General features: G+C 46.7%; 1 protein-coding gene across 11 annotated transcripts; it reads right to left on the bottom strand.

Moving 5' to 3' along the window:
* Positions 1 to 872: 872 nt before the first annotated feature.
* Positions 873 to 27,328, bottom strand: kmt2e (lysine (K)-specific methyltransferase 2E). 11 transcript variants are annotated; one of them, XM_034578035.1, is made up of 25 exons: positions 26,984 to 27,328; positions 18,157 to 18,341; positions 14,408 to 14,522; positions 13,417 to 13,646; positions 13,078 to 13,217; positions 12,337 to 12,518; positions 12,198 to 12,236; positions 11,904 to 12,104; positions 11,598 to 11,740; positions 11,315 to 11,432; positions 11,047 to 11,156; positions 10,702 to 10,954; positions 9,663 to 9,761; positions 7,548 to 7,619; positions 6,742 to 6,927; positions 6,113 to 6,439; positions 5,597 to 5,896; positions 5,215 to 5,365; positions 4,861 to 5,087; positions 4,722 to 4,778; positions 3,859 to 4,404; positions 3,090 to 3,370; positions 2,904 to 2,983; positions 2,734 to 2,813; positions 873 to 2,485 (listed from the first exon to the last, which is right to left on the bottom strand). In XM_034578035.1, exons 2-25 carry the CDS (start codon positions 18,225 to 18,227, stop codon positions 1,439 to 1,441), a joined length of 5,055 nt encoding a protein of 1,684 aa, XP_034433926.1. In that variant the 5' UTR covers positions 18,228 to 18,341; positions 26,984 to 27,328; the 3' UTR covers positions 873 to 1,438. The 11 variants fall into 11 exon arrangements, with proteins under 11 accessions (XP_034433926.1, XP_034433927.1, XP_034433928.1 ...); XM_034578036.1 differs by having other exon boundaries at positions 14,408 to 14,519; positions 26,984 to 27,327; XM_034578037.1 differs by having other exon boundaries at positions 11,610 to 11,740; positions 14,408 to 14,519; positions 26,984 to 27,327.
* Positions 27,329 to 27,554: the final 226 nt, after the last annotated feature.

Genomic DNA, 27,554 nt, shown 5'->3' with positions numbered 1-27,554 from the left:
ATCTACATTTTACGTGACTGAACAGATTCAGCCCTGAACGAGCTTTTCTTCCGTCCTTGAATGTTTCTTCATCTTCTCTCCTGAAGGCAGAACAACCACAGTGGATGTTTACCTCAGAGACGCCGGCACTGGAGACGGTGGCACAAATTCTCCCAGACACACGTCACCACAAGTGGTATAAAACTGTCATTACAGTGATTTATTATAATGAACCATGAAAATAGCCAACCAGTGCAGTGTCTGTGAGTCTCTCCCCTCCACACAAACATACACTCACACACAAATAATAAAAAAAAGAAAAGAAAAAAGGACAAAGTCGAAGAGTCCGGAGAGGGAAGGAAAATAAAATAAAAATAATGCTACAGTCACAGAAACATTCAGCTTTGCCAAGAAGAGCGTTCATATTTACAACGATAATTCAAAATGGGATGGGAGCGAATTGTACAAGCATAGAAAAGAAAAGAAGCAAATATTTACAACCTGTTCCTGGTGAAAGCTGGAGTAACCACCTATACATTAAATTACACTTTCTACAAATAACCATTGATATTCAAAAATAAACCGCTAACGTCCTACCTGTGGGCGAGACCACTCTGCCTACTTCAGAAGACTAAGAGCACTCGTTACACGAAACCTCTCTCACACACACACGCACGCACACACACACACACACACACACACACGCACACACCTTCCTCCTCAAAAGCAGCCACACACACACAAACACACACACAAACGCACACACAGACACACACGAGTGCAGCCTCCCGGGGGCGGTGAGGCAGGCTCCCAGAAATGGGTCTTTTTTTTCTGAATCTGCAGCGGTGCACAGATATTTGTTGTTAGACAGAGGAATAAAAAAAATAATTGTGTTTTTTTTTCTCTATACAAAAAGCTTTCTCGTTGCTATAATGAGCCACTAGATTAAAACAAAGAAATGGTGTAGAGAGCCGACGAGACGAGAGAGAAGAGGAAGTAAAAGGAATAACTGACAAAAGGAGGAAGAGGAAAGGGGGGTGGGGGGGGTGGGGGTTTTACAGGCTGGAATGTCAATTGATAAACAAAGTGCGGGGCCTTACAACGGGAGTCCGAACAAGACACAGAACAGAGAGCGTTCCTCTCCGTCGCAGGAAGGATATACAAAACAAAGGGAGGCCAGACAGTGAGGGATATGAGCACCGGGGGTAGACGGGGGATCGTCCATCTTTATTTTTACAGTCTGTCTTGAAGATTATTTCACTGTCCTTTTCTCTAAAATTTTCTGTCCTTGTTTTATTTTAAAAAGTACCCTCTTATCCCACAATCAGCTGTTTTTCCACTGGCCATGTGTTCAGGTACATAGAAAACATATCTACAGCTTATGGTACACGCCCCTCTCAGGCTGAGTTCTCAGGGGCGGCCGGGGTGGGGGGTGCGGGGCCGACAGCAGAGAGGGCGGTCAGTGCCACCCTGTGCTAAGGTACCCCGAGCTGTGGAAGGGGGTGGAGGACGAAGGAGCTCCACGAGTCCCAGAAGGCATCTGGGAGGCGGCGGCCTGGGCCTGGCCTTGTTGAGTCTGTTGGGGGGGAGGAGGGGGAGGTGGAGGTGGAGGCAGTCCGGTCTGCTGAAGGGGTGGGGGGTACGTCGATTGGGGCACTGAGGGATTGGCTGCGGGGCCTTGATGCATCAGTGCCGGCTGAAACCCCCCTAAGTTCTGAAAGTGGTGGGGTTGCATCTGGGGGTTGGTTGATGGGGCCGGGGGAGGAGGTGGAGGCGGCGGAGGAGGAGTGAGCGACAACAAGTTGCCGCCGACAGGAGGCTGCTGCTGCGGTTGTTGGGACGTCTGAACCTGAGGGGGAGGAGGCGGAGGGGGAACGGTGGTCAGCAGGAGCTGGTGCTGCTGGATGGGAGGAGGCTGCAGGCTGACGTGGAGCAGGGTGGGGCCGCTCATCGGGTGTGGAGGTGGAGGAGGAGGTGGAGGAGGCACGGCTGAGCTCTGATAGTGAACACTGTGGGGAAGAGTCTGCATCAAGGGCTGAGAGCCGGGGGGGTAAGTGGGGGTAACGGAAGGTTTGAACCCAGGGAAGGGTCCAGCGGGCGAGGGGCTCTGGCTGGAAAAATACGCTGTGGAGACTGGAGGCGCTGGCGGAGGAGGGGGAGGTGGCGGGGGAGCACTCTGTGCGTTATACTGGGGGAACGGAGTGGGGCCAGTCTGAGCCTGCGGCTGGTTTTGAGGCTGCGCCGAGAACAGCGCCCTCTGGCTGCGGTAGGGCGAGCCCTGAGCCTGAGGCTTGGGGGAATGGAGGAGTGAGGATCCAGGGAAGTGGACCGGAGAGGAGGGTAGTGGGGCTTGATGCAGCTTGGTGGGGGTCAGAGGAGCCGGCTTAGGTCCTGCGGGTTTGCTCGCTGGCGGCGTTGTCAGATTTGGCGTCCGAGGTTGAGCATCTGCGTCGTCCTCCTTCACTGAACGACTTGGAGTCTGGGAGACGGCACCGGGAGAGACGGGCTGAGAGGAGAGAGGCAAAATCAGACACCTGCTGAGAACTCGCTGAGATGAATCCGATCACCATCATGTAAAATCTAAATATTAAAATTTTTGGAAACAAGGATTTAAAGATGTTAAATTGTGTTCATGATTTTTTAATTGCAGCTCCACACGTGACACAAATACTACAAACTTAATACCTGAGTTTAAAAACATGTAAACAATGGCTTCACTCTATAATCACAAGTCACAGTCTCATGAGGACTCACTCCATGGGTCGGGGTCTTTTGAAGACCTGGCGATGGACAGTCTCTGAGTGCAGGCGTGTCACCACCTTCTGTCTCACCATCTAGAAGAAGAGTAAAGAAAAGTAAGAATGACTGATAGGTGAAAGTTACTCTTCATCCAGATGAGTCGGTGTCAGTATCTCTATTCTCACCTGTGTCTTTATCTTTGCTGAGCAGCAGCGCTCGGTGGTAGCTCCGCTCTCGGGCCTGCTCCACCGAAGTCGACGACGTCCTGCAGAAAAACATTAGGACCATTACAATCATATATGATAATACGAGCTTGGTAACAACTTGATAATAAATGTGGTTGTTCATGTTTTTTTTCTGAGAGCACATACCACTGTCCTTCCCCGCCTTCCTTCTCTCCTTTCTCTGCAGCAGTCTCCGCCTCCTCATTGGTTTGAGGCTCTTTTACCGTGACCGTGGGGGCGTTGGTGGCGGCGTTGCAGAGTACTGTGGGAGCAGGGGGGGGAGGAGGAGGCTCACTGGCGGCCTCTAAAGCGACAGGAAAGGCGTCCATGCTCAGAGGCGGCACGGTGGAAACGGGGGAGCTGCACTCAGTCTTGGAGCCGCTGCGGCGAGCTTCTCGTTGACGCTTCCTGTACTCGAGCAGGGACACCTGGGAAGAGAGAACCTCAGTGTCATTTATACACAGGGAAGTCTTACATCGAACCACTAGAGGGCAGCATTTGGACAATCACATAGTAATAGACACTGTGATCATCCCCTGATCCGTGTGTGTGTGTGTGTGTGTGTGTGTGTGTGTGTGTGTGTGTGTGTGTGTGTGTGTGTGTGTGTGTGTGTGTGTGTGTGTGTGTGTGTTACAGACAATAAGCCCAGACAATGATCCTCTGTACACATCACTGCAAACCTCATCATTTTAAATTAACAAACACATGAGACTAAGAACTAGGTAATGTTTCATATATTTGATCAACAGATTAAATAAAATAATTGTAGCAGCTCTGGTACAACGCGTATAATTTTCTTTTGCCACACAAAACAAATGATGAAATTGCGATGTAGAATTGGTGCAGATTTGAATATAGAGAATAATGAAAGCTCAAAATTATCAGTAAATTACTGACAGGACTTCTGCAAATGTACCTTTTTCTTTTGTGGAGGGTTCTGTGCCGACCCTCCTGCCTCGCCGCTGCCGTCCCCGTTCAGTGAGCGAGAGAATCCCAGTGAGCTTCCCTCCTCAGCGCAGGGGTAAAAGAGCTGCCCCTGGCCTTCACTGAAGGGGGCTTGAGCGCTGACCAATGGCCCGGTCACTGCTGTGGACACTGCTGCAGTCCCAGCTGCAGCCTCAGGCCTGAAAAGAGCCACCAGAGGCTCCAGGGTGTGTGACGGGGTGAGGTCCCTTAAGTTTGAGTTGACTGGGGAGAAGTTCAGGCCAGCTGCCCCAGTCGGGACTCTCTCTGGACTTTTTATCCAGCCGGGAAAAGAGGAAGCAAGAGTTTCTGCGGACGAGGGAGCCTCACTATTGCCTTCTACAACTCCAGCATCAGCCCGGTCCTCTACGCAGTCCACAGGCTCCGTCACTGGGGGCTGTGGACTCTCTGGAACTGACAGCTTGGCTTCGGTCGGTAGCACATCCGAGCTGGGAGCCCTGTTGCTTGGAGAAGAGACCAACGAAGGCGGGCGATCAGCCTGGGGGAGAAGAGAGGGATCAATATGTGTCTTAATGAAGAAAATGAATATGAAACCCTGTCATGTCAAATAATGACATCAGAGGTACAGTCACTCTGGCTCAGTCAAGCCATATGATGTAAGAAATATATCCTGCTTCTGAATTTTTAACCTTTCAAATTAAATACCTTGGTTAGACCTTTAATTTTGAAACTTTAAATATTTAATGAGGCAGCACACAAATCTGTCTTGATGAACTGAAAATGAGACTAATCCAGTCCACAATGTCTGATAATCACTGATCCTCGAGAACCGTATTTGATGCTGTGTAAATTCACCTCTTGCACACTGGGTTTCCGGCTGACCTCTGGTGAGCTCTCGTCAGAAGATTCACTCTGTGAAACCAAAAACACTTTCAGTTATTCCGGGTTTTTCTCGCATACAAACACAGAAGCCACCTTCATGCACCAGCCTTACCTCCTGAGGGGCAGTAAGTGTCTGTGTTGGGGTGCTGGGCAGGGGCTCCGTATTGGGCTCCTCTGTCCGGGGACGTGGAGGGGTCGCGAGTAAGACGGGCGTCACGGGTGCCTCCGGTTGTTCGCTCCTGGTGGGCGTTGCACATGGGGAGCCGTAGGGCGTCGAACCCTCGGACATGCAGGCATCTAACGGACTCAACCGCCGCTTTTTCAAAGGTGTGGGCAACTCTGAAAGTAGCAAAGTTTTGTGCATTCATGAGTTTTTATCCAAGCGCTTTTTGAATACTGACTTAAGTAAGATTTATTCTACATAGGTTGCTTTTATGACCAGAGGGCATTTTTCACAAAGACTGACCTGGTAGCAAGCAGATGCCATTATAAGGTAGAGGGCTGTCCGAGTCTCCATTGATGGAGGGGCTGAGAGGTCCCTCACAGGGCATGAGGAGGCTATGTCGTCTGGCTGGGATGGGGGAGCCTTCCTCCTCCAGAGCCTGCTTCAACCATCGCTGCGAAAAAGAGAAGAGGGAACTTCAGTGAAACTAGTAAAACAGCAGCTTAAAACAAGTTGCTCTATCCTCTTCTTTAACTGGTCACATTTCAATCTGACCCTTTAATTAGTTTCACACACTGCAAAATGTTTAGTGTTTAATTGGCGGATGCATTCAAAGACAATATGTAACAAAAACCACTTGTAACAAAAAGCCAAACACGAATATTTCTGTAGCAAGACTCTGTACCTTCTTGCAGGAGCCTGTGGTTGGCGGAGTTTCTGGCAGTTCTCTAGATCGCCGTCTCCCTGTGGGGACTCCGGGAGTCGTGGGGCTGCGATTTGCCAGGAATGGGGACGAGAAACGAACGTAGTGTTTGGGCGTGCTGTAGACCTGCGGCGAGCAGGCCATACCTGGAAGGGCGTTCAGCTGTGTGGCGAGTACTTCTGGGTCACTGCTTATTCTCAGTGGTCTCTCTGGGATCGGCTCGGGGGTTCGCACTGCACAATGGTCCTGCTGCTTCTCTCCCACCCATTCGCTGACAAAGTGCTGTTGAAAAGTTTGAGAAGATTTAGCAAATTAAATGACAATTTATTTAATGTAATATGTTGTGTTCTACAAAATAAATGATCAATCAATAATTTCTTTGTTTCCAAGTAGCTCAATTTAAAAACAAAGTTGTAAGCACATGAAAAAAGTCCAAAACAAACAGAGTTGCTCAGTAATGATGACGTTGCCCGTACAGAAATAAAAATGGAAATGTACCTTTTTAGTTTTGAAGTTCTTGCTCCCAGAGCGGTTTCTGTCAGGTGCAGGTGAGCTGCTGTGCGGAGGGCTGCAGTCCTCTGCTTGGAAAGCCATGGTCTCGGGCTCCAGTGCAGAGGGGATCTCCCCTTCAGGAGAGTCATTGGACATGGGCTCAATAGACTCAGTCGGAGAGCCTGGGGCCAAGTCCGAACAGGTGCTGATGGTGCGAGCTCGCCGGCGCTGCTGACCGATGTGCGTGCGGTTTCTTGAGAAACTCTTCCTGTTTTTCGAGGATTTGACCTTTGCCTGCTTTAGTCCTGGCTCCTCTTTGACCTCCAGAAGTGGCTGTGATGAAAACAGTCAAGTATTTAGATTTATTAAAACAATTAAAATTGCTGATATATATTGGTTTTATCAAAATCTGGTCAGATGTTTTTGTTGATCTTGAAAGTTTTCCAGCATTTTTTTTCCAATACGACTTAAAAGAAACTATTTTTGGGAAAACATTGTTTGGCCAGGGTTAGTAGAACAGAGGCTACTTTGAAAACAAGGTTTGGCTTCTCTGTGCGATTGCTCAAGTATTTATGTCACCCAACATTCAAAAGAAACAGCAAACTACAAGGTTTTCACTCTCGCTCTGTTCTCACCTGCATGAGAGTTGGGGAATCTTCTGTTTCAGGAGTGGCCGGAGGCTCTTCCTTGATGTCACTGCGGCCCCCCATCTCTGACTTGCAACCGCCGATTCGCTCCAGGGCCTGTTCCCTGCGTTTCTCCCTCTTCTCCATGCGGGCGAAGGCTTGCAGGATGGCCTCCATCTTCCTTTCTTCCCGTGTCTGTAGAGGGTTAGTTGTGGGGGTTGGGGGAAAAGGGGGTGAGGGAGAGGAAGAGGGAGCATACGCATTAGTCCATTAAATATTACCTCACCCACAGAGCCCCAGAGGGAGAAATACTTCGGGTAAATATGTGCTGCGCAGAAATAGCCTTTCTAGCTGAGTGCCAAGTGCAGAGACAAGTGAAGAAAGTGACCCCTTCCCTTTCACAATACGAGAAACAAAAGGGAGAGGCCGGACAGAAGCGACAGGAGAATGTTGTGAGGCTGCGTCAAAAAGTAACTGGGACGACCAGACATCTGAAATGTGTCCTGCCTTATGTGTTCCTGTTTGCATATTTGTAACACAAAAAGATTCCCAGCTCTGTATATGGAAACCATGGCTACCTCCACCAAAATAAAAAAAGAGCGCCACCTTCGTTCAGAACACCCCCTTTGAAAATACATCTATACCACTAAACATAGAGGCAACACCAGAATTTCTGCATAGGTCAGGCCGAAGATTGGCGTCTGTAAAGACGGGACAGTTGTTATGTTTGTCAGTCAGTCACCTCATAGAGTTTGGGGGTGGGGGAGGCTGGTAAATGGGTGGAGTGGGTTTGGCTATGTACGGGTCAAGTTTACCTCCTTGTGTTTCATTCCCTTCCAGCTGGAAGCCGCCCCGACAGGGAGATGGGACTGCTCCGCTGGGCTGGCCTGAATGTTCAATAAAGAGACAGCCTAGTTTAGAAGAGACATGTCCCCACTAAACAAGGCTTCAACAACACTGAACAGATGTGGATTCTAACTTTCTGGTGGTGTGTCAGGTCTTTGTAATACCCTACTATAGAGGACACTGCCAATTAGAGAGCTACTTTAGGAATGTACTGATGAGACAACTGTCAAATATTGAGGTAACTTTCTCCTGTTATCGCCTCCAGGTTAGGGGGATTTTCTACAGCTGATGTTTTTAAACCTTCGTCAATGTCAAGTCGCAAACCGCTTTATCCTATTTAGTCCTGAAGCAACATGTGTGTGTATAAACCTTTAAGACCGGGTGCGACATGTGCATGTTTCTCCCTAAAGAGCTGGATGAGACGTGTGTGAGTTTTGTATGTCATCATTTTAAAGACATGTACAAATAAAATAGATTGTGATTTGCTGAAATACTTGTGAGAAATGAAAAATTCGAAATGTATTATGGGAAATGTAGTGTATATTTTCAACGCTCTTAACCTGCAAAAAAGTTTTTAAAGTTCACACCATGGCTGAAGAGGGGAGCGTTATTGAGGCAGATTACAGCAGTATATCAATGAAGAAAACAAAAATCCTGTACTAATATTCACAAACTTTAAGAAAAAGGCAATGATTTACAATGGCAGCCAAATGCTTAAGCTATCAAATGTCTTATTTGGCGCCTTAGCTCTTAATGGGTTCAGGACTTCTGTCCTTACAGTAACGTCTAAGCATGGTCATCAATCAATTGTCCTACATTACAATGTTAAACATTCACAGACAAACAGAAACAAAAAAGGAAAACTATGGAGGTTTGTGGCCAAAGTTTTTTAGGTCTATATTTAATGTTGCACTACAAGAAGTTTTGTCTTCATTGTCCTCAAGGGGAAATTTGTCTTGCAGCCAGGTAAAAAAAACACTGAGCGCACAGTGAAGGCTTTACTTAGGAAATCAACAGCCAAACGCTCAGTTAGCAGAGCACTACACAAACAGCCTTTTCAACCGATAGGCACGTCTGTTTAAGTAGGCAGGATATCAAGCCAGCACACACTGATGTTATCTGCCTCGCACCTTGTCAAAGCATGGACTTAGAACACCCACATGCATCTACTACGCTTGTGATTGTCAGCGTGTGAATGCATGCTTCTTTGCTGTTGCGGCGGAGCGCTCTCTCTCTCTCTCCTGGGCCACATTCCATAGAAGGCAGACTATTGGATCTCCCAAAGTCAACGTGGCCCTGGCAACAAGGCTCTACCCTCTGCAGCCCCTCCTCTCTATTTCTCTCTCATCCCCTCTCTTCAACTATCCATCCCTATCTGGCCATTAGCAGAACTGTACGTTGGCCAGAGATGAGTCAGCAATTTAAACTTTGGGTCGGCCGTGTGAAATGGAGCTGACTGCAGGGTAATTTCCAGAGTGTGTGTTTGTGTCAGTATAGTGTACCATGCTCGCCCTGTGGGTGTTTGATCCCATTGCTCAGGGGCATGAGGCGGTTTGGCAGGGGAATGGAGAATGGCTGAACCGGTAACGGGGCGTTTCAACTGACTTGACAGTTATATTCAAACTATAACGAACACTCTGAGATAGTCTCAAGGCAACACAATATTCAGGGTTTGTTCCCACTCATGTGTATGAGTATGTGGCACTTGGGTTCGGATTCATTTTTTAACATTGTGACCAAAAAAAAAAAAAAGATGAAAATGAGGAAAATACAATTTATGACACACAAGCACAAAGCCATATAACTCTGAGGGGACAGAAGAGCAAGGTCAGGAATAAATGAGGGATAAAGACATTTGTAAAACAGCAACAGTAATGGTGCTAGCAGCAAATGATTGATGAAGAGTAGGGTAGGTTTAAGGTTGAGAGGTAAAAGACAGCTGCTCCTATCCAAGCCACAGCCCCCTTCGGTCCATGCCCAGTGCAACAGGGGGCATTTTAATGTTTGCTCTTTCTGCTGGTTGGCTTTATGGCTTGGGAAAAAACACACAAAAGAAGCTGTAGCCCCTAGCTTGGCACACTTACCATCTTCCTCCTCCTCTCTGCAATCTGCTCGTCTGATTCCATCTCTACTTCATTGCTAACGGAGGTTTTGTCTTCAAGATCCTCATATAACTCAGGATCCTGTATGAGGAGGGAAGAGGGGGGGTATGGCACTTCATCAAGGCTGATCATTCAGTCTGGCTACAGACTCAAGGGAGACAGGTAAGAGTGGAGGAGAGGGGAGGTGAGGTAAAGAGAGAGGGGAAGGAATCTGTAAAGGTACGAGGGGGTGTCACTCTTTGGTGTTTTTACTTTAGAGGTTCAGCCTGTGCACAAAACACACCTGTTTAAATCAGGACCCTCTTCCTGAATGAACAGAGCAGCTGACACATTGAGACCTGTCGTCAAAGTGATGCTTCTAAGTAATTAAGATCCTGCGCTCTGACATCTCATCTCCTCTTTTCTTTCTTTCAGCTGTGACACAAGTCTGCAGTTCATTTCAAGTAATTTCTTAAAGTCTAAACCATCCTACAACCTAAGCTACGTGACGCTGGGTTGACGCTAAACGGTCAAAAACCAAACTCTCAAATAAACTTAGACAAGAACTAGATTTCTCTAATTTTCAACTGTTGAATGAACCTTGTGTCGTTAACGTTAAAACTGCTGTTCTGGAACAAACTCTGTTGCAGTTAACACATCCATGAGCTTTTCTTAAACTGCCTTAAATGTCTACACTTGCACAAAAGAGAAATACACTGCGACACATCTCTCCTGCACAAGTATCGTGTGCTGTAAAATCTGAACTGTGTCCTCAGAATCATTTATCGGGAAAGCGAAAATGCATAAAAAGGGGTGATTGGGAAAAACAGGGAATTAAAGAGGATGTATACTAACAAAGAGTGACTAACAATGGAAAACACATGCACAGACCATTTTACAAAGATCAAACAAAATGTCATGCATGGACAACAAGGTTGAATGTATTTTAACAAAATGTCCATGTAACACATGAGCAGTCAAGCGCTAAAGAAGAGTGCCATCTGGTGCATTCAGTGTGATGATCGCAACAGTGGGATCTTACCTGGTTGTTGGAGATGGAGAGGCGGAGAGGAGAAAGTTTTCTCTGTTTGCCGTCGCATAAACTCTTGCTCTTCCCCTCGCCGTCCAAACCCATGTTCTGGTTCTGGCCCAGGTCGTCCCGCACCGTCTCCTTGTCCTTGCGACTCCCGCGGCGGCGACCTCCAGAACCTAAGTTCTCCGTGGGCTCCAGGTTGTGCTTGAGCACCGGGCATTCCTGGTTCCCCCTCACACAGGCACAGTCCACCTTGTATTTACTGCACAAATGAAGTCAAAGCCAAATATGAAGTTAGAAGGAAAAATAACAGTGTCTTTCTGCAGTGATTCCACTTAACTCCTCATAACTCACCAGTTGCCATAGTCAAAATCAAAGCCAATGGTGATCTCTGTGCCCTTGGTGATAGGCCTCAATGAGTAGATGTATAAATGCAGCATGCCGTCTTCGATGACGTGCCGCACCTGAGGGAGGTTGAGCAACACATTAGTAAAAACTAAAGGATGATGGACACAGGCAAAACATCAGGGATAGGGCTAGGGTTAAATATTAGGGCTGTGCTTAACTTAATCAATCAAAAGGAAATTTCTGTTATAATTTAATTTTCAGGATGTCTCTTCACCTCAGAATTGGGGGTACAGGAGCGACGGATGAAGCGTGCTTCATTGCCGAAGCTGCGAGCGTCCACACACATCTCCAGTCCATCAAATTTTGAATAAAATAACACAAATGGGTACGGCCTAAAAGGGGAAACAACAACAATCAATGCATTAGTGGTCATAATTCACCAGTGTAATATTTTTCCCTTGCTGCTCATAGAGTTTGACCTGCATAAACTAAAATGGAGCAGTATTCAATTTAAATTCATGAGACATTTCCTCTGAGAAATATTTTTGACAAGTGACCAGCATCCTGACCTCTTGAAGAAGTAACCATTGGCCTCAAATTGCTGTCGAAGCATGAACTTTCCCCTGTACTCAATGATGAGGGAGTCTGGGGCCAGGTCTCGCACCGCCTTGAGGATCTTCTTGTTTTTCTGAATTTGACTCTGGAAAGAAGAGAAACACAGAATCTGGTTAGGCCATAAAATTAAATAGGCACTAAAATCCAAAGTGAAAGTTATCTTTATAGACAGGCGTAAAAGTAGAGCTTGTGTGTTTGGATGTAAGTGTAGAGTTAATACTCTAGAGCAGACTATATGTAAGGTATACCTCCACAGGTGGTTTGAAAGAGGCTGGATGTGTGTTGTACGCCAGGCTCTTGCCGTCCCCTTGCTCTTTAACACGCAACAGGACCTGGACGTCCTCACTGTACTGATTGCTGCTGGCCTCCTCGTAACGCTCCATCCACGTCTTGATCTTGTTCTCCCACAGAGACGGGTGTTCTGTCGGCTCCTGCTCTGGAGCAGCACCCTGAAAGTAACAGCAGCAGTTGTTGATGTTTAGACACAAGAGAGGACACAGGATTATACAGACAGTGGTTATGTTTTGCTTGCTAGAGTTTACCTTTACTCTGGAGGACTTTCTGGAACCTTCTCGGAAGGCCTGAAAGAATAACGAAATAGAAATTTCAACGTTATTTGAAATTCAAGCATATAAAACACAACATGCCTTATTACTGGTTTTACAAATTAGTCAAGCGGACCTTCTTGGCTCGGGCTGAGGATGCTTGAGGCTCCTTATCGCCACTCTTTTTACGTTTTTTATCAACCTGTTTATGGCCGAGGCGCCCAGTCGTCAGGGTGATGGTGGTTGGCGTGTGTTGGAAGGTTGAGTACAGCTCTAATGGCACCTCGTCTCCACTCTCTGTCGCACTGGTGTCCCCATCTGAATAAGCACATAATTACACATTAGTGATAAGAAGAGAGAACTGAATAAAGAAACAAGGCTATAAAAAGCTTCAGCTGCCACAAAGGCACAAAAAGAGTCGGCCAAATGACAACAATGGAAGATAAGGATTGTCACAGCACAGATTAGAAAGAGGCCGTTAATAATCTGTCCAGCAGGTGTCAGTGTGTCCCAGGCTCAGGCGGTTCAAAATATGGCTAAACCTGCAGGGGGAGGAGGCTGTACCCTGACACAGCCTACAACCTGCTCTGTTCACTAACAAGCTGGCCATTTACTGCAGCAAGGAAACAGGCAAAAGCAGAACTGAAAGATCCATGTAAAAACCTCACAAAGAAAACTTGTGACACATGGTGTATCTTCCACAGGGGAAAGGAGCTCTCAGAATTTGATAATATTTGGCAGCATACATGCCATCTGTAGTTTATCCAACTCAGTGTAAGTAAATATAACTTTGTTTTGCTCTACAGGTAAACTAAACCACAAGCTTTTATTTACAGAGACTGGGGGCCTGCATATGCCTCTATGCCGTCATGCTTACCAGATAAACATTCTCGTTTCCTGGTCTGCAGCAGGATGGCCCTCTCCCTATCAAGGTGTCGTGGTTGGCAGCGTTCACACAGATAGGTCTCAGGAATGTTCTGCCTGTCGATGCCCATGCAGTCAATATGCTGCCAGGCACTGAGGGAAAAAGAAATCACAACAAGCAGGTTTTTGAAAAGTCATTGTTTGACGTTGCTTCAATGTTAAAATCCAGGGAGGTCTCAGGAGAAACGGATGTCTGGCTCATCAGCTAATGTCATACAAAGCATCTGGTAAACAATGAACAGAACAACACGAGTGAAGGCGTGTGACTACTTGTGCTAATCGGACTCTTTACCTGCACTTGTCACAGCAGATCATGTAGCCGTCATCGTGGGTGAAGCCACAGATGCAGCGGGTGATGTCAGCCCCGTAGCTGCCATCCTCTGAGGTGCTGAGCGTGGTGCCCCTGGATGCTTCGTCCTGGCCCCCTGGAACAAACAACCCTCCCTCTCCTTGTCGGATCAACATGGAGGGAGGAGGGGAGGCCGGGGGTGTAGGTGGGGGCCGCGCCCCATAGTTATGGTCCTGGCGGGAGGACGGAAGACATGAGGGTTATGTGGTGGAAGTAATAGACAGTTTAGCAAGTTGATAATACAAAAAGCAAACACCCCAAATTGTGTAGCATGTTCCCGTTTCAGAGAATGAACTGAAGAGGTCCTCAAAGTCTTAATGTAAGTAGTAATATGAGAAGGGACTTTGACAGGACTCAAACTTATGATCGTTTTCATTATCGATTAACTTTTATGCTCTTAATGCTTTCATATGCCTTCGTTAGTTTGTTATTTTGCAAGATTACACAAAAACTAGTGGACGGATTACCAAAGAACTTGAGCTGAAGTTGGTGTCATTAAATATTTGGTCCAACCGACAATCCATGTAAATAAATATCTTATCTATATTATGAGATAAGGAAAAGCAAACAATTTGAGAAGCTGGAACTATAAAATGTTTTCCACGTACGTTTAATCAACTACCTAAATGATTAATCTATTGCAAAGATAGTTGCTGATTAATGAAGCTCTCACTTCCTATATCAGAAAAATATTGAGGACCTGCCCGTTACAGGTCAATAGGTCAATGATATTTTGGCCTAAAAGGGAGCTTGTCATAAAACACTCAATAATTAACAGAGAGGGAGGGTTCACAGTATGAAGCTTATTTGTAAGAGAGTGAGAAGAAACAGTGTGTGTGTGTGTGTGTGTGTGTGTGTGTGTGTGTGTGTGTGTGTGTGTGTGTGTGTGTGTGTGTGTGTGTGTGTGTGTGTGTGTGTGTATGTATGTACTCACGGCATAAGGCAGGCCAATGTAACTGTGGGAATGGTGTGAACTGCTGCTGTAGATCTGGTGTGGGTAGCTGGACTTTTCCACTACCACAGGGCTGGCCTCCACCGATTCTGGTCTGCTGGGCAGCAACACAAACAGAGAACGCATTTTACTTTATACTGAAAAACTAAAAATAACGTGGTTACACAGGGCAACTCGTGCATTGTTCTCATCCAACAGTGTGAGGAAGTGTGCGTGTGCATGAGGAAGGGTTAGCAGGGAAAACGCTAGGGCAATGACAGTCACATTGACAGAGGGCAGGGTCAGTATGACTGCTATTGCAAATCCAGTTAAACCTTGGCCTCACAACGCACAGGCCTCACAACCTGAGACAAATAACAGACATTTATAAAAGTTTTTACCCCTACAAGCCAGGTAATCAACACGTGCTACCTCTTATGCTCACAAAACAACAAACCCAGAATTCTTAAGCTCATTCATACAAAACCAGTAAATCCACTTTCCCTCAGATCACAGCGCAGCCGGGGAGGGAGCCCGTTTGGCCGTTTGAGACCAACCCACGTTTATTATTACACGATTGGTCTATTCTTCAGTTGCTGGGGGGGAGGCTCCAGAGGAAAGAGGGAAGTAGAGCTGGCAGAACGCATGAGGCATGAGACAAGATAATCAGGTATGAACAGGGACACAAAAAAAGAAGTGAAAATGTAAGAGGCTGAACGTTACAAGACGCGCAAGAAGCTTTCGAGATAAAAAAAATGCCAGCTATTAATCCGAAAGTCAGATATCTATGTGTTAATGGTTCAATCATGCAAAAACATCTCGGTTTACAGAGTCCTGTTCAGAAAACTACTCCAAAGCCAGAGACAGACAAAAACCTTTATGTTTTAGTTAATGTGTTCAGTAGCGGTTGAACTTCTTTCCCTCTCTGCTCTTTTTATCTCTTAACGTCCCATGGACATAAAACAAAAGAACTGCACCTTAAACTCTATGAAACCTACTGCCGGCAGGTTTACCTGAACAAGGCAAAAGCATGGAGAAAAGCACACCAAGCAAACCTGTTAGATGTGTACAGAAGACTTGAAGAGTGTAGGAACAGGCTGAGCAGTACTTCAGTGCAACACTGTTCAGCTTTACTTATTCTGTGACACATTCTAAAAACCCTATTCAGAAAAGAAGTTCAGCAAACAGTCCCATTAGGAGATATAATAACTAAGTAGTTGGAGCGAGTATTAATAGCATTCGTAAACTTTTAAATAAAAATAGACATAACTCTCACTATCCCTCATCTAAACTCACCTTTTTAAAAAGTTAGTCCAAAGGTAAAGTGGTGATACGGTACCGCGTGAGCCTCTCTCTGCCCTTTTGCTCCGGTTGCATGCCGTAAGAGCACTATGCAACACTTCCTGTGTGTATCGCCGCTCACTGTCAAAGTGAAAATGTAAGTGCATGCATGAGGTCTGGAGGCAGAACCAGGGGAAGGTGTGTGTGTGTGTGTGTGTGTGTGTGTGTGTGTGTGTGTGTGTGTGTGTGTGTGTGTGTGTGTGTGTGTGTGTGTGTGTGTGTGCTTTTGTGCGTGTGTACACAACAGATTATGTGACACCTACACATATTTGTCTAAATGTTTACGGATGAAGAAACAGTCAGAGTAAAAATAGTGGAGGGAAAGTTTTAAAATCATACTTGAGAGAGTGTGCAGTGGGCTGACACACTTACTCCACTTAATCATTAACCAGACTAAAGCCTCCACTTTATAAAACAGAGTGAGACTGGGTGCATTTAGTGCAACGATCACTCTTTTAGTTGGACCTACAAGTGAAACAGTGAGTGATATAAAAAGGACTCACAGCACAGTGACAGGCGGCATATAAGTGAGCCCGCCTAGTCAGTGGGAAGTACGTAAGCATGTTTGAATGCATGTGTGCATAACTGGAGGGTTGGTATCATTCACATCACCACTCCTCTGAAGTGGAAGGAGGGGCTAGAGAGTCAGAGTACACATCAGTGGGAGGGTTGTAGCTGTGCAGTCAGTAATGCTCAAGTTCCAAAACCAACACCTATGGCCTGCGTCACAGATAAAAAAAAAGATGAGGGAGAGAAAGATGGTGGAATAAAACGGAAGTGTGGATCTTGAAGTTTAATTCAAGGTGGCAGCTCCCTAGGTGCTATTTATAGCATATAGATGTCATGTATTTAACGAAGGAACAGATGTCATTTAAAATGCAAGCACCTGCTGTGAGAGGGTGAAGAGGCAGAGTGGACAAGTGTGGAGAATGGAGAGATCAACAGCAGGAGAGAAAAGAGCAGCACTGAACAGCCAGCGGCAACGCCTTCACTCCCAAAGAGCTCTCGCTCGCTGCTATGGCAACACTACGTGTTCTGTCACCGTGTGCGCGCACGCTAGGCTCTGTGTGTCACCGTGGACACACACTACATTAGCCAACAGCTGGTCACGCTGATGCAGACTTCAGGGGGATGTGGAAAGGACGTGACGCTGTTTCTCTGGTGAGTAGCCAGCCCCGCTGTTCCTAGACTCGGCTGGCGCACTCACAATGCTCTACACACAATGCTAGCTGCGTGCGTATGTGCGTGTCCAGCTACGCTCCGTCCCTCTGGTCAGGAGGGAACCTGCGCAGCAATAGGTGGAAGCCCCTTTCAAGCTTGTTATCTGAATAGAATAAATCTGCAGCAGGCGATCGGACACAGAGCGTGGACGGACAAAGAGTGAGTGAGAGAGTCAAGTCAGGGGCTTACTCCTACCCCCTGTGGCAGCACAGCTCCGTGGAGAGGAGGAGAAGGAGGGGGAGGCGAGGGGGTGCAGTGAGACTGTTTAAGACGCCATATCTACGTGAGGGCCACCTGTCACTCAGGCCAGTGACCATGGCAACAAGCCCTGCGCAGTGCAGAGGGGAGGGAGGGGAGCGAGGTGCAGATACCATGGCAACACAAGCTGTCAAGGCAACAGCTCTGATGAAGGCAGAGGGGATGGCGCTCCATCTTTTAAAGAGACAGGAGTACCTCCATAAATTGATGACGTGTGTTATTCTTTAGTCATACGAGAACCGCTTGCTTCATTTATCTGACCAGAAAAAAACACGGCAATGTCCTTGAAAAGACTATAGGAAACAGAGAGGAGGGGCAATAGGAGGCTTGTTGCCATGGTTCCATGCACCATTTCTGCTTCGCTAAATGATCGCAGCGTACACATGTGCAAACATCAACCTGGAGCATTAGGAGAGGATCAGGGAAAATCATGTGTGCTTCTATATGCTCGGGCTCAATGCCAGTTTTATCTTCATGGGCAGATGTAGTTAATAGCCCAACGCTCAAAATGTCTTTGTGACGAGCAATAGCTGAGTGCCAGTATAATCAATGAAAAGACAGAATTGTCCATTAGAGCCGATACTGGAGGGGCCTAGCAAATGGACTGCAAATTCCTTTCGCCATTACCGGTAACTGTGTAAATGTGGGAGAGGAGCTCTATGCAAAAAGAGAGGATTGAATCAAGCCACGCAGAAAAGAAAAAGATGACTGAGCTGCTTCTGTCATTACAGAGGGCTTGTTGGGGCATATTCAAAGGAGAGGAGGGACAGGGGAAATCATATTAGACCGAATAAGTGTCAAGTGTATGTGACTAACACCAAAGAAGGGTGAGAAATGAGAGCAGAAGCGGGGAGAGGGGTGAAAGATTATAGAGCTTGGAGAGAGTGAAATTGACAAGAATGAACAAGGGGTGTTTTGTGGGGGTTACTCACTCGGAGCCCGCCGCCATGTCCAGGTATGAGGTGTCTGCTGTGTCCACCCCCACTGGGATGACTATGCTCATGACGTTCTCTGCTGATCAGTTCTTGTCCTACTGAGTCCAGAGAATGGGAGTCCAAAACACTGAGGCATGCCAGCCGCAGCAGTCATTGCAGACATCTAAGTGCATCCACAAGGCCTGAACATGCAGGAGATGAGAGGAAAAAGTAGACAAACAATAGAGAGAGGGAACAAAGAAATTTCATTAGTATTGTGTAGCAACCTTTGGCAAGTATATATTAATGATCCCCTGACACACAGGATGATGTGTCATTAGTTTCATTTCAAGTATGAAGCATTTGCAAGGTTTCATCTAGCAAACCCGAAATTACAAAATCATAGTGAAAAGGGGGTATTTCCAGAACACGTTAATTCATACTTTCATACCAAGAACAGTGTTGGACAGGGAAGAGTCAGAGAGGAATTCCCCCTCCGACAGAGCCGGGGTGTTAACCGATGTAAAGCGAGAGGATATGGTTTTCTGAGGTGAAGCCTGGAGCTGCTGCTGTGAACTGCGCTAAAGCAACCTCTACACACACTCTGCCTGGAATGCAGAGGGCCGCACTGTAAGGAAGCTCCCGCCACTAAGGGGAGCAAGAGAACACACAGCAGCCAGCCGCCATGAAAGGAGGCAGGAGAAACGCACACAGAACAAAACACAGAGGCCATTTTTTCCCCCCTTCGACAGACTGCTCTGCTCCGAGCTCACACACGTACGCTCATCCTGGTTACACATGCACACAAACAAAATCTAACACTGCAACTGCACACCCACACATCCTCTTAACAGGAAAGTCATTGCGACTCTCTAGCACAGCACAGGGAAAAGGCATCTGTAAGATCTTCATCAATGATTGATTATATTAGGCATCAGGCATTGACTATGTCCTTTTGGTCCCCGGGTAGGTGGTTTGATGGATTCATAAATTAAACACTGTGGATAGTAACGATAGGAATATTAAGCCATGTATTTGCGTCTGAATCCAGACGAGAGCATATGTCAGTGTGGCTGCCCCTGATACAGAGAGCTCTGTTGATAAGCGGGATTAGTGGGAGGGACAGATGCCGAGACAAAATAGGCTGGAGGTCACACCTCCGCCTGCTCATGCACGCTGGGGCCAAACAAAAGCTCAGATCTCGGCTCGGGGTGTAGATGGGAAAGGGGTTACAAAGCAAGGATATGTCATGTATCGAGTAGGACCATACGTCACATTTTGGCCATCAACAACAGTGCATCACGCCAAAACCTATCTCTGCATGCCTATGAGGTATTACCCCGACATGTACAGTGTCTTTCTAGGAAGCCTGTATTTTATTACCAGATGTGAAGGAAACATCTCTCGGTAGCAACAAAAGTTTATTGTTCTTCTAAATAGCAACGGAACCATTAGATTTATTTCAATTACTAATTCACCCAATATCACTGTGTGAGCCAGCAGGACTGGTGAGAGGCTCACAGACATGACAGCTGTCATCTCCAGGCCTAATTAATAGAAGGAAGAAGACCCCTGTGAGACTGTGTGTCAGCCAAGGCTACTGGTGGGATCACTTTCCAAATTCTCATGCGAGTCCGAATACCACAGCTGCATTTCATGATGGAAGCTGATTTAACCAGAACCTTCACTTTCAACAAGGACGGGAAAGTTTGTCTAAAAATGAAATAACAACCCCACCCACCCCTTTGTATTATATGAGAGGCCCAGTATACTTTAGCACTGGTTAATAGCTTCCCTCCAAAATAGTATGTTTGTCCTCTCGTCCAAGAGGTTCGTCTCCACTTCAACCCCAGACCCAGTGAGGGAATCCTGAGGTCACTACTATGGAATATAAAAGCTTACGTTCACACATACACACACAACCCCCCCCCCCAAAATAACACAGCCAGATAACCCCTTGCCCTGTCCTCTCAAACATTCCTCTATAAGGAGCCTCTCGTGGTGCGCAAACACACTTGCTCTGCAGCGGGCCACAGTCGAGACTGACAAAAGACGAGCGGAAGAAAGAAAAACAAGTACAGTGCAGCAGCATTCCTGACTAAATCTGAGCTGCGCTGTGACTGCCTCTGCCTGCTCCTCCTACTTCCTCTAGAAGAGCTGTCCATCACCAAGGAGAAATGCAGCCAAAGAAAAGAAAAAAAAACACATCACCCTCCTTCCTGTGCCCAGTCACCCCGCCCAGCCGGATTTCTCTCCCTACTCTGTGCACTTCCTAAATAAACCTGAGACAGTAATGCAGAGCGGAGGGGAAGGGGAGTGTCGCAGACACTGTTCCTAATTACAAGGAGGCTGGGAAGACCATTTAAAGGCACCTTTGGCCAAATCCTCTGCCGTTATGGAAACATATGAGGAACGAGGGGTGGAGAAAATGGGGAACATGCAGAGGGGAGGGTGAGTAGATGAGACATAGGGAGACATGCAGCGAAAGTGGACAGTAGTAAAAATGAGCCACAGGATGGAAGTGGTTACGGTTTACATTGGGTCTCTTCTCTCTACAACTGTTCACCTTTCATGTGCTCTCTGAGGAGATTTCCATGCGCTGTACAGAGCTTTAGAAATCATCCACAGCCCCTCCATTTCAGAGGGCAGCAGGGTGGGGGAGGTGTACATGGGGTCTGTCTGACAGTGACGCTACACAGCCTGGGTGGACTCTGGGTGGCAGAGTGGAGCACATAGCGTAACCCAGTCTCTCCTTTCTCCTCCTTCCCTCCCTCAGTGAGGGGACACAGTCACGTCATTGTGTGGGGTATAACTATCCTTTTAAGACAGAACCGCACTGAAGTCAGTGAGGGAAAACCCATACCATCACACTCAAACCACATAGCTACAGACAACAGCTTTCCTCACTCCTCAGTTTATTACCACCGATCTATGTGTAACAGTGTTTTCATTCTTGTTTTCGCAGCCAAGTCCGGGCAGATTATGTTTCTCGATAAAGAGGAGGAGCAGGAGAAAATGAGGGATTCCAACTGAATCCCACAGCTCCCCTGCCAAGCTGATGTGACTTTATGCCGTCCTCACTGCTGGCTGCAATGACTCAGCTCGCAAACAAATGGATAAAACAAACTCACACAAGGAGAGCCATATACACAGGAAGCATGACCCAGATGGAATGTAGGCCTGGCCCTCGTTTTCACGGTGCCCACAGTGGGACACAATGCATCTGCCCCGTCCTTCATAAATCAGTGTGCCCATGGCTGCCAGCACTCCCCGTGCACTCAAGCACTGAAGGTGAAGTCATACATCAATACAGCAGGGGATGTGGATGTTAGCGTCCACACAAGCAATATTTAAGGGCCACATTAGGAGTTGTGTTGATGTGTGTGCAAGTTAATAACCTCATCAGACTGTAAAGGCCAGACGACTTAGAAGTGCTCATGTACCCCAACTAGCAACTAGTACACAATAAAGGCTTAGGGCCAGCAGTGCTGCAGAAGAACAAAGATCTCTTCATGGTTACATGTTCAGTTCCATGTGGACATGGGACAGTCATTTAAAAGCACGTCACAACATGCTTGGCATCTGTCACACAGGCTTGTTTTGCAATGGTAAGATGCAAGAAAAAAAAGAAAAAAACCATGTCCTGTGTGCTCAGTTCAAACAACCAGGAAATGAGCGAGTTAAAGTCATTAGGAAAAGGGTTTGGCAGCTAACCTGGGGCAGCCCCCCCGCAGTCTGAGTAATGTCTGTTCACGGAAAATCGCTCGGGTACGATCTCTCCATCTCCGACTCACTGCTGCTTACAGAGTATCACAGCACAATGGTGAGTTCCTTTAAACATTTTTACACCAAAGCAACTAATTCACTTCATACGCCAGCTTTATCTGTGTGTGCTTGTTAAAGTAGTTCTGATTTTGCCCCTGGTTTTACCAGAGAGTGACAAGCAGGGACATCTGCAGCTGGCAGCTAATTAAAGCATTTGGGGAATGCATTGTGCCGCTAAATAAAATGTGAGCTATGTGTGAGCAAAGAAAATTGGGAGAGGCTACTCCGCATCTACGGGGCAAAACACTAAGAGCCACTCAGGTCCCATTACAGCTGTGTTTGATGATCAATTTCACGCCTGCACCGCAGTGCCATTACATCACCATCATTAACAGCACATCTCTTTATTTGGCCTATCCCTCCTAGTGCTGCTACCCATAAATGCAACTGTAACATAGGCACAGCAACAGGAAGAAAGTAAGGACAGTGCAGTCCGGCTGCAGCCTCCGGAGCCCCAGCCCTAAAGCCACCTGTCAGGGAGGCAGCTTGCTAGTTTAAAGAGGGATCTGTTACGGCCCAACTAGCAGCACAAAAACAGGTCACCTGAGCCTTGGCTTCTCGTCCCAGCTGGGATGCCATGTGACTGTGTTGGGCCCCAGAGCTGGCCGGCTTTGTATCTGGGTCTCTCAGGATCTGGGTACCTCACAGCTTAGCCCCCTTCCTCTGAGGTGAGATGTGTGTCTACAGAGACTCACGCTTCACCGACACAGAGATGCGACTGTTTCAGGTATGAGACTTTATTGTCTGGAGACGGGGAAAGAGCATAAAAACAAGGAGAGCTCTTCCAAGTACAGGGAGAGTGTCGGAGAGAAAGCTGATGAGATTGTGACCTTCATCTGCCCTGTTAATATGTTAATACACTAATAAACACCCTGTGCCTTTGCTTGACTTCTTTATTGTCTCGCTCTCAGTTGATTGGGCTGAAAAAACAAATATTTTGTGTTCGGCTTGTGACTTTGTGTCAGAGAGTGTGTTTAGGGGTTATGGTTGGAGGGAAGGTGTGTCATTTGAGACCGTGGAGTCTCCTGGCTGCCTAGCAGAGTGTGCCGTCCCTATGGCAGAGGGGGGAGTGGCAGCTCACCTCCTGTCACCATCTCTGTTAACACAGCAAGCGAATGCACACTTTGCTGCACAAGGGAACCAGGCAAACATACAGCCAGGCAGGTATTTAACACACTATACAGCGGGGGGAGTGAGTATCAGGTCTGAGGCCTTTGCTCCTTCACAAGGAAGAAAAAGATGGCTGGGGATTTTGTGTATTATGTAGCAGAGACAGATTGAGTACAGTAGGGCCCTCTTACTCATCTAGCTGTACAGAAAATCCTCCTCAAAAGAGAAGACCCTTTGTCACTATTAAGTGAACCGTATCTACAGGCAGCTGAAACTCATTAAAAAGAACCAGGTCCTCAATGGACAGAAGCTATACAAACCGTTCAGGTGCTTAGTGATGTATATGAGATGAATAATGATACAGAGACTCCAACCTGCCTGCCTATATCAAATGTTATGCAGGAGTGTGGAAGTCTGTGTCCTGATTTCCTCCTCTTACTCCCACATGCTTTTGTGGCGTATTTGTATGATACATCAACACAGTGAGGTTGACAACAATACAACATACTCACATAACCACGACAACGCTGGTTGCAGTTAAAAATCACATTTATGTGGTTGATAGATTGGATGATAATGCAAGCTTCAGAGGGAAACCTCAGCATATGCACCTAATGACTCATTGCCCTTTAGCAACTTTGAAAACGTCCTACTTTTCACTGAACTGAAATTTATCAGTAGGAAACTAGAAAAAAATGTTCTTGGCAAATGGTGATAGGCATGAAAGGACATTTGAGCTCCACAGAGTGCCAAAGTTCATCCCATGGGGGTGATGTAGAGGAAAGAAACAACACAGAACATTGTGAAAGCTTGTGAGCTTTAAACTCTATCCATACAACTACTGTTGATTTGGATCCTTCCAATTTCTTGTGTAGTTTAGTGTATATTTGAATGATTCAGATTTCAAACTGGGTCGACAAAACTGGTAAAATTGAGCCAGCATGGGGCACAATTCTGACACAAACATTCATATTTCTCACATATACTATTTAGAGTCCAAAAGATGAGGATCTGGAGAAATACCGGCAGTGTTTCTTTTACTTTTATGTTCTTTAAATATATATTGTGAAACTGGAGGAGATTGGCATATTACCTTAGAAAATATATCAGAACCACGATATCTGTTATCTCATGGGTGACTTGGGTCTTTGTATTGAGTAAACTTCCACCTGGTTTACATATTTGAATGTACTCAAATACACTCAACTATCAAACTATCGTCCTGAATTCATATTCAAATGACTTTAATATGATAACTAACCCCTCTCTCTCACACACACACCCCTCCCCCCAGTGTTTCTATAAAACACAAAGCATATTACATTTGAAAGGGATTAACTGAAAACAGTAAAGATAAATAACAAAGCTTGGTAGTGGGGGGACAAACTGCATAACAGTGTTAACTTAATAAAGAGGATTCCGGGCAGGTGAGAGAGAAGCGAGCCTTAAATAGATTTATTTTGAGGGGTGTGTTCATGTACGTTGATGAAAGTCACTCTATGTTGTCTTTGATGTTTTAAATGTATTTTGCTCGTACTTATTGTATCATTTCTCTAAATAACAATCCTCATGTGCCAAACATCAAAACACGAAACACAAGCAAAAAGCATAAGCCGTGACGCACGTTACAGGGCTGCTGTGTTTTTCGTTTTTGTGTGTGTGTGTGTGGAACAGACACAATCTATCCAACCCATCTCTGACTCTTTGTGACGAAAATCCCCCCAAAAAGACGCAGTTGTGTATTTCCACGACGACAATCCAAATTGTTTGTTCGTATTGTTTTGTCAACCCTCGGCTAAGATATATAAAAAAAAAAGAAGCATGTGTTGTGTAGTTGCTTCCCGTTGAGTGTGTCGGCGCTGCAGTCAGTCCTGCCGATAGGGGTGTGGAGGGCACAACGTTGCTATTATGTTACCACACAACTCCCTGGTGCTGTCGCCATTTTCAAAGCGCTTTTCTCAGGACGGCGAGACAATCGTGTAACCAGGGGAGGCTCGCCACGGACAGAAAACCCCCAAGATTGCATTCAATCGCCTCTTTCATACACTCTGCCTTAAGTATCACCCTGTCGCTGCAGTCTGTGTTGTTACCAGTGGGCTTCTTTTTTGTCCAATTCGTCGAAAGCAGAGCCCGTGAGCTAATCGGCTAGCAATTATGGCCTGTCGAAATGTAGCAGGCGGCGATCGGAGCAGTGGAACAACCCGAAGCACGTAAATGTGTGTTTGACAGAAAAGCGAAGGCAGCAACGCTTTCACACAGTTACCACTCGGGATTTCTAGCAATTGTGGGGGCCGCGAATAAAAGGTCAAAAAAAAAAAAAACATCCGTGGAGAGCAAACGCACAACGCTAGCGGGAGCTGGCGGAAGCTAGCTGTGTAGTGCGCAGTGGGTTAGGGTTAGCACGGCCGGCTAGCAGCGACGCGAAAGTGGATTAATACTTCGCTCGTCACAGGCAGGAAAGAGCGACAACGTTGAGAGATAACTCCTTGGGGCAAACCAAAGCCGATTGCGCATTCCTACGGTAATATGTTTAAGGTCCAGTGGAAATCATTTGCGACAATCAGCATGGGCTGGGGGTTGCCGAGCGAGATGGAGTTACGAATTGTGTGAGGCGAGATGCCCAAATGGAACATCCCCTCCCCCACGCTTGCAGCAATTGAGCCCAATACACCCCTGAATCTAACTTAAGTGTTATCGCGAAATGTACTTTTAAGTCCGATTACAACAAAACAGCAGCCACCATTTCCTCGCTCGACATTTGATCCATTCTCGACCCATCTCGCTGTAGTGGCGATTCTATAAAAGCTCAGCAGCCTGTGAGATTACTGCGCAATGTACCCGGGCATTTAAGTTATTTCAACAGCTGACCTGTGCTTTGAGTAGATTTGGACATAGATTTAACACCGTATGTCTGTGTACATGCATGTAAAAGCTCATTGTTCCGGCTTTGAACAGCGGCATTGTATAGATTTAGCTGAACGGAAATAATGCCCCCTGCTCTGGGGTGAGCAGGATGGGAACCACCAGTTTGCAACTAATGGTAAATTTACGTCGTTCAAACTGAGTGGCAATGTTTAAAACAGTGTATTCAAGTAACATAAGGTTGGAAGAGGGGCTAGCGCATATGCCAAACGCTGCAGCGACTTGCAGAGCAAATAGTATTTGAAAATAAAGCGGGCAACGTTACATTAGGGGGAAACATTATTTACGTTAAAACGGATGAAATCGTGCGCAACATTGCCCGCAGTGTCACACTGAACATCAAGTGAGCGCCCCTCTGTCTCTATTTATAATCAGGCGACGCACGAATCCTGTTAATATGTCGTATTTTGAGGGCAACTTCACTGCTGGTAATGTTAACTGTTGTTGACTGGCTCTGCTCTGGCGAAAATGTTACACGTTCTGGGACAGACAATTCAAATGCAGCGTTACCGCTAATGTGTAATTGAGGTGAATGCTGCTTTAACCACGTCAAACGGACCCCTACTATTATAGAATAACATTGGCCCGACATCTTTGTATGGCGTGTCGTGTTTTGCCACACTATAGCGAAAAGTCAGAGCCCTGGTTGGTCTGTCAAGCTAATTTGAGCTAGTAGCATGCGCTAGCTAGCAAGTGGTCTCCTGACGTTACGCTTTCCAACTTGACACTTATATTAGAAACTTGCGTCATCTACTTAGCGGGTTTCTTTTTTTTATTGAAGTGAATACGAACCAAAGGGGATATAGCACCTGCAGACCCCGAACTAACGATATCGACCAGCTAGCAAGCGAGCTAAGCTCAGCTGATACGAGAACTACGTTAGCCAGCATCAGCATGATGCGCCTAGCCAGCTAACTAAAGCCAACGTTAGCCTTCCAGGTCGGATTTGTGCTCAACCCACAACAAACACTCAATGTGGTGTACTCACCGTTTTATGTCCACTCTGGAGGATCTCAATAGCGAATAAGGGGAGCTGGGGGAGACCCGTCGCTTTCCACACAGCCTCCACAACCAAAACAATACTTCTGTCCACACACTGCGGATCCCTAGCAAAGCTTCAAAATGTTTGTATTTCAGCGTGTCCTCTAAAAAGTTGCTTCCCGTGAGAAATCCCTTGCCTCTTGTTCTACTCGGGAACCCGAACTCAGGCTAAAAATCACCTCGGAACCGTTAAAACTGAGCCTTAGTCCACGGCGACTTTTAGAAATTAGATCCCCTCAGACCAGTCTCTTTTCCCTTTGCAAAAATGGCGGCCCTGCCAGGACTGCCGAGACTCCGCCTCCCCCACGAGCCCCCCTCACTCCCTCCCCACCGCTCGACCCGGGCCCCGCCCCCTCACACTGCGGGGCTACACTCCCGGTTTCACAGGGGCGCCGGGGCCGCGCTCACATGCGCGCACACGACGGCGATTCCTCAAGCCTCTGCTATTTCTGTCGGTGACGCTCTGGATCTAAACCCCCGCGAGACAATGAAGTATTATTATAGGAGCGAAAAATGGC

This window comes from Hippoglossus hippoglossus, chromosome 23 (assembly GCF_009819705.1).
Source record: "Hippoglossus hippoglossus isolate fHipHip1 chromosome 23, fHipHip1.pri, whole genome shotgun sequence".
In the NCBI taxonomy this organism is placed as follows: domain Eukaryota; kingdom Metazoa; phylum Chordata; class Actinopteri; order Pleuronectiformes; family Pleuronectidae; genus Hippoglossus; species Hippoglossus hippoglossus.
The sequence above is the reverse complement of the archived record's forward strand: the minus strand, read 5'-3'. Positions and strand labels throughout refer to the sequence as shown.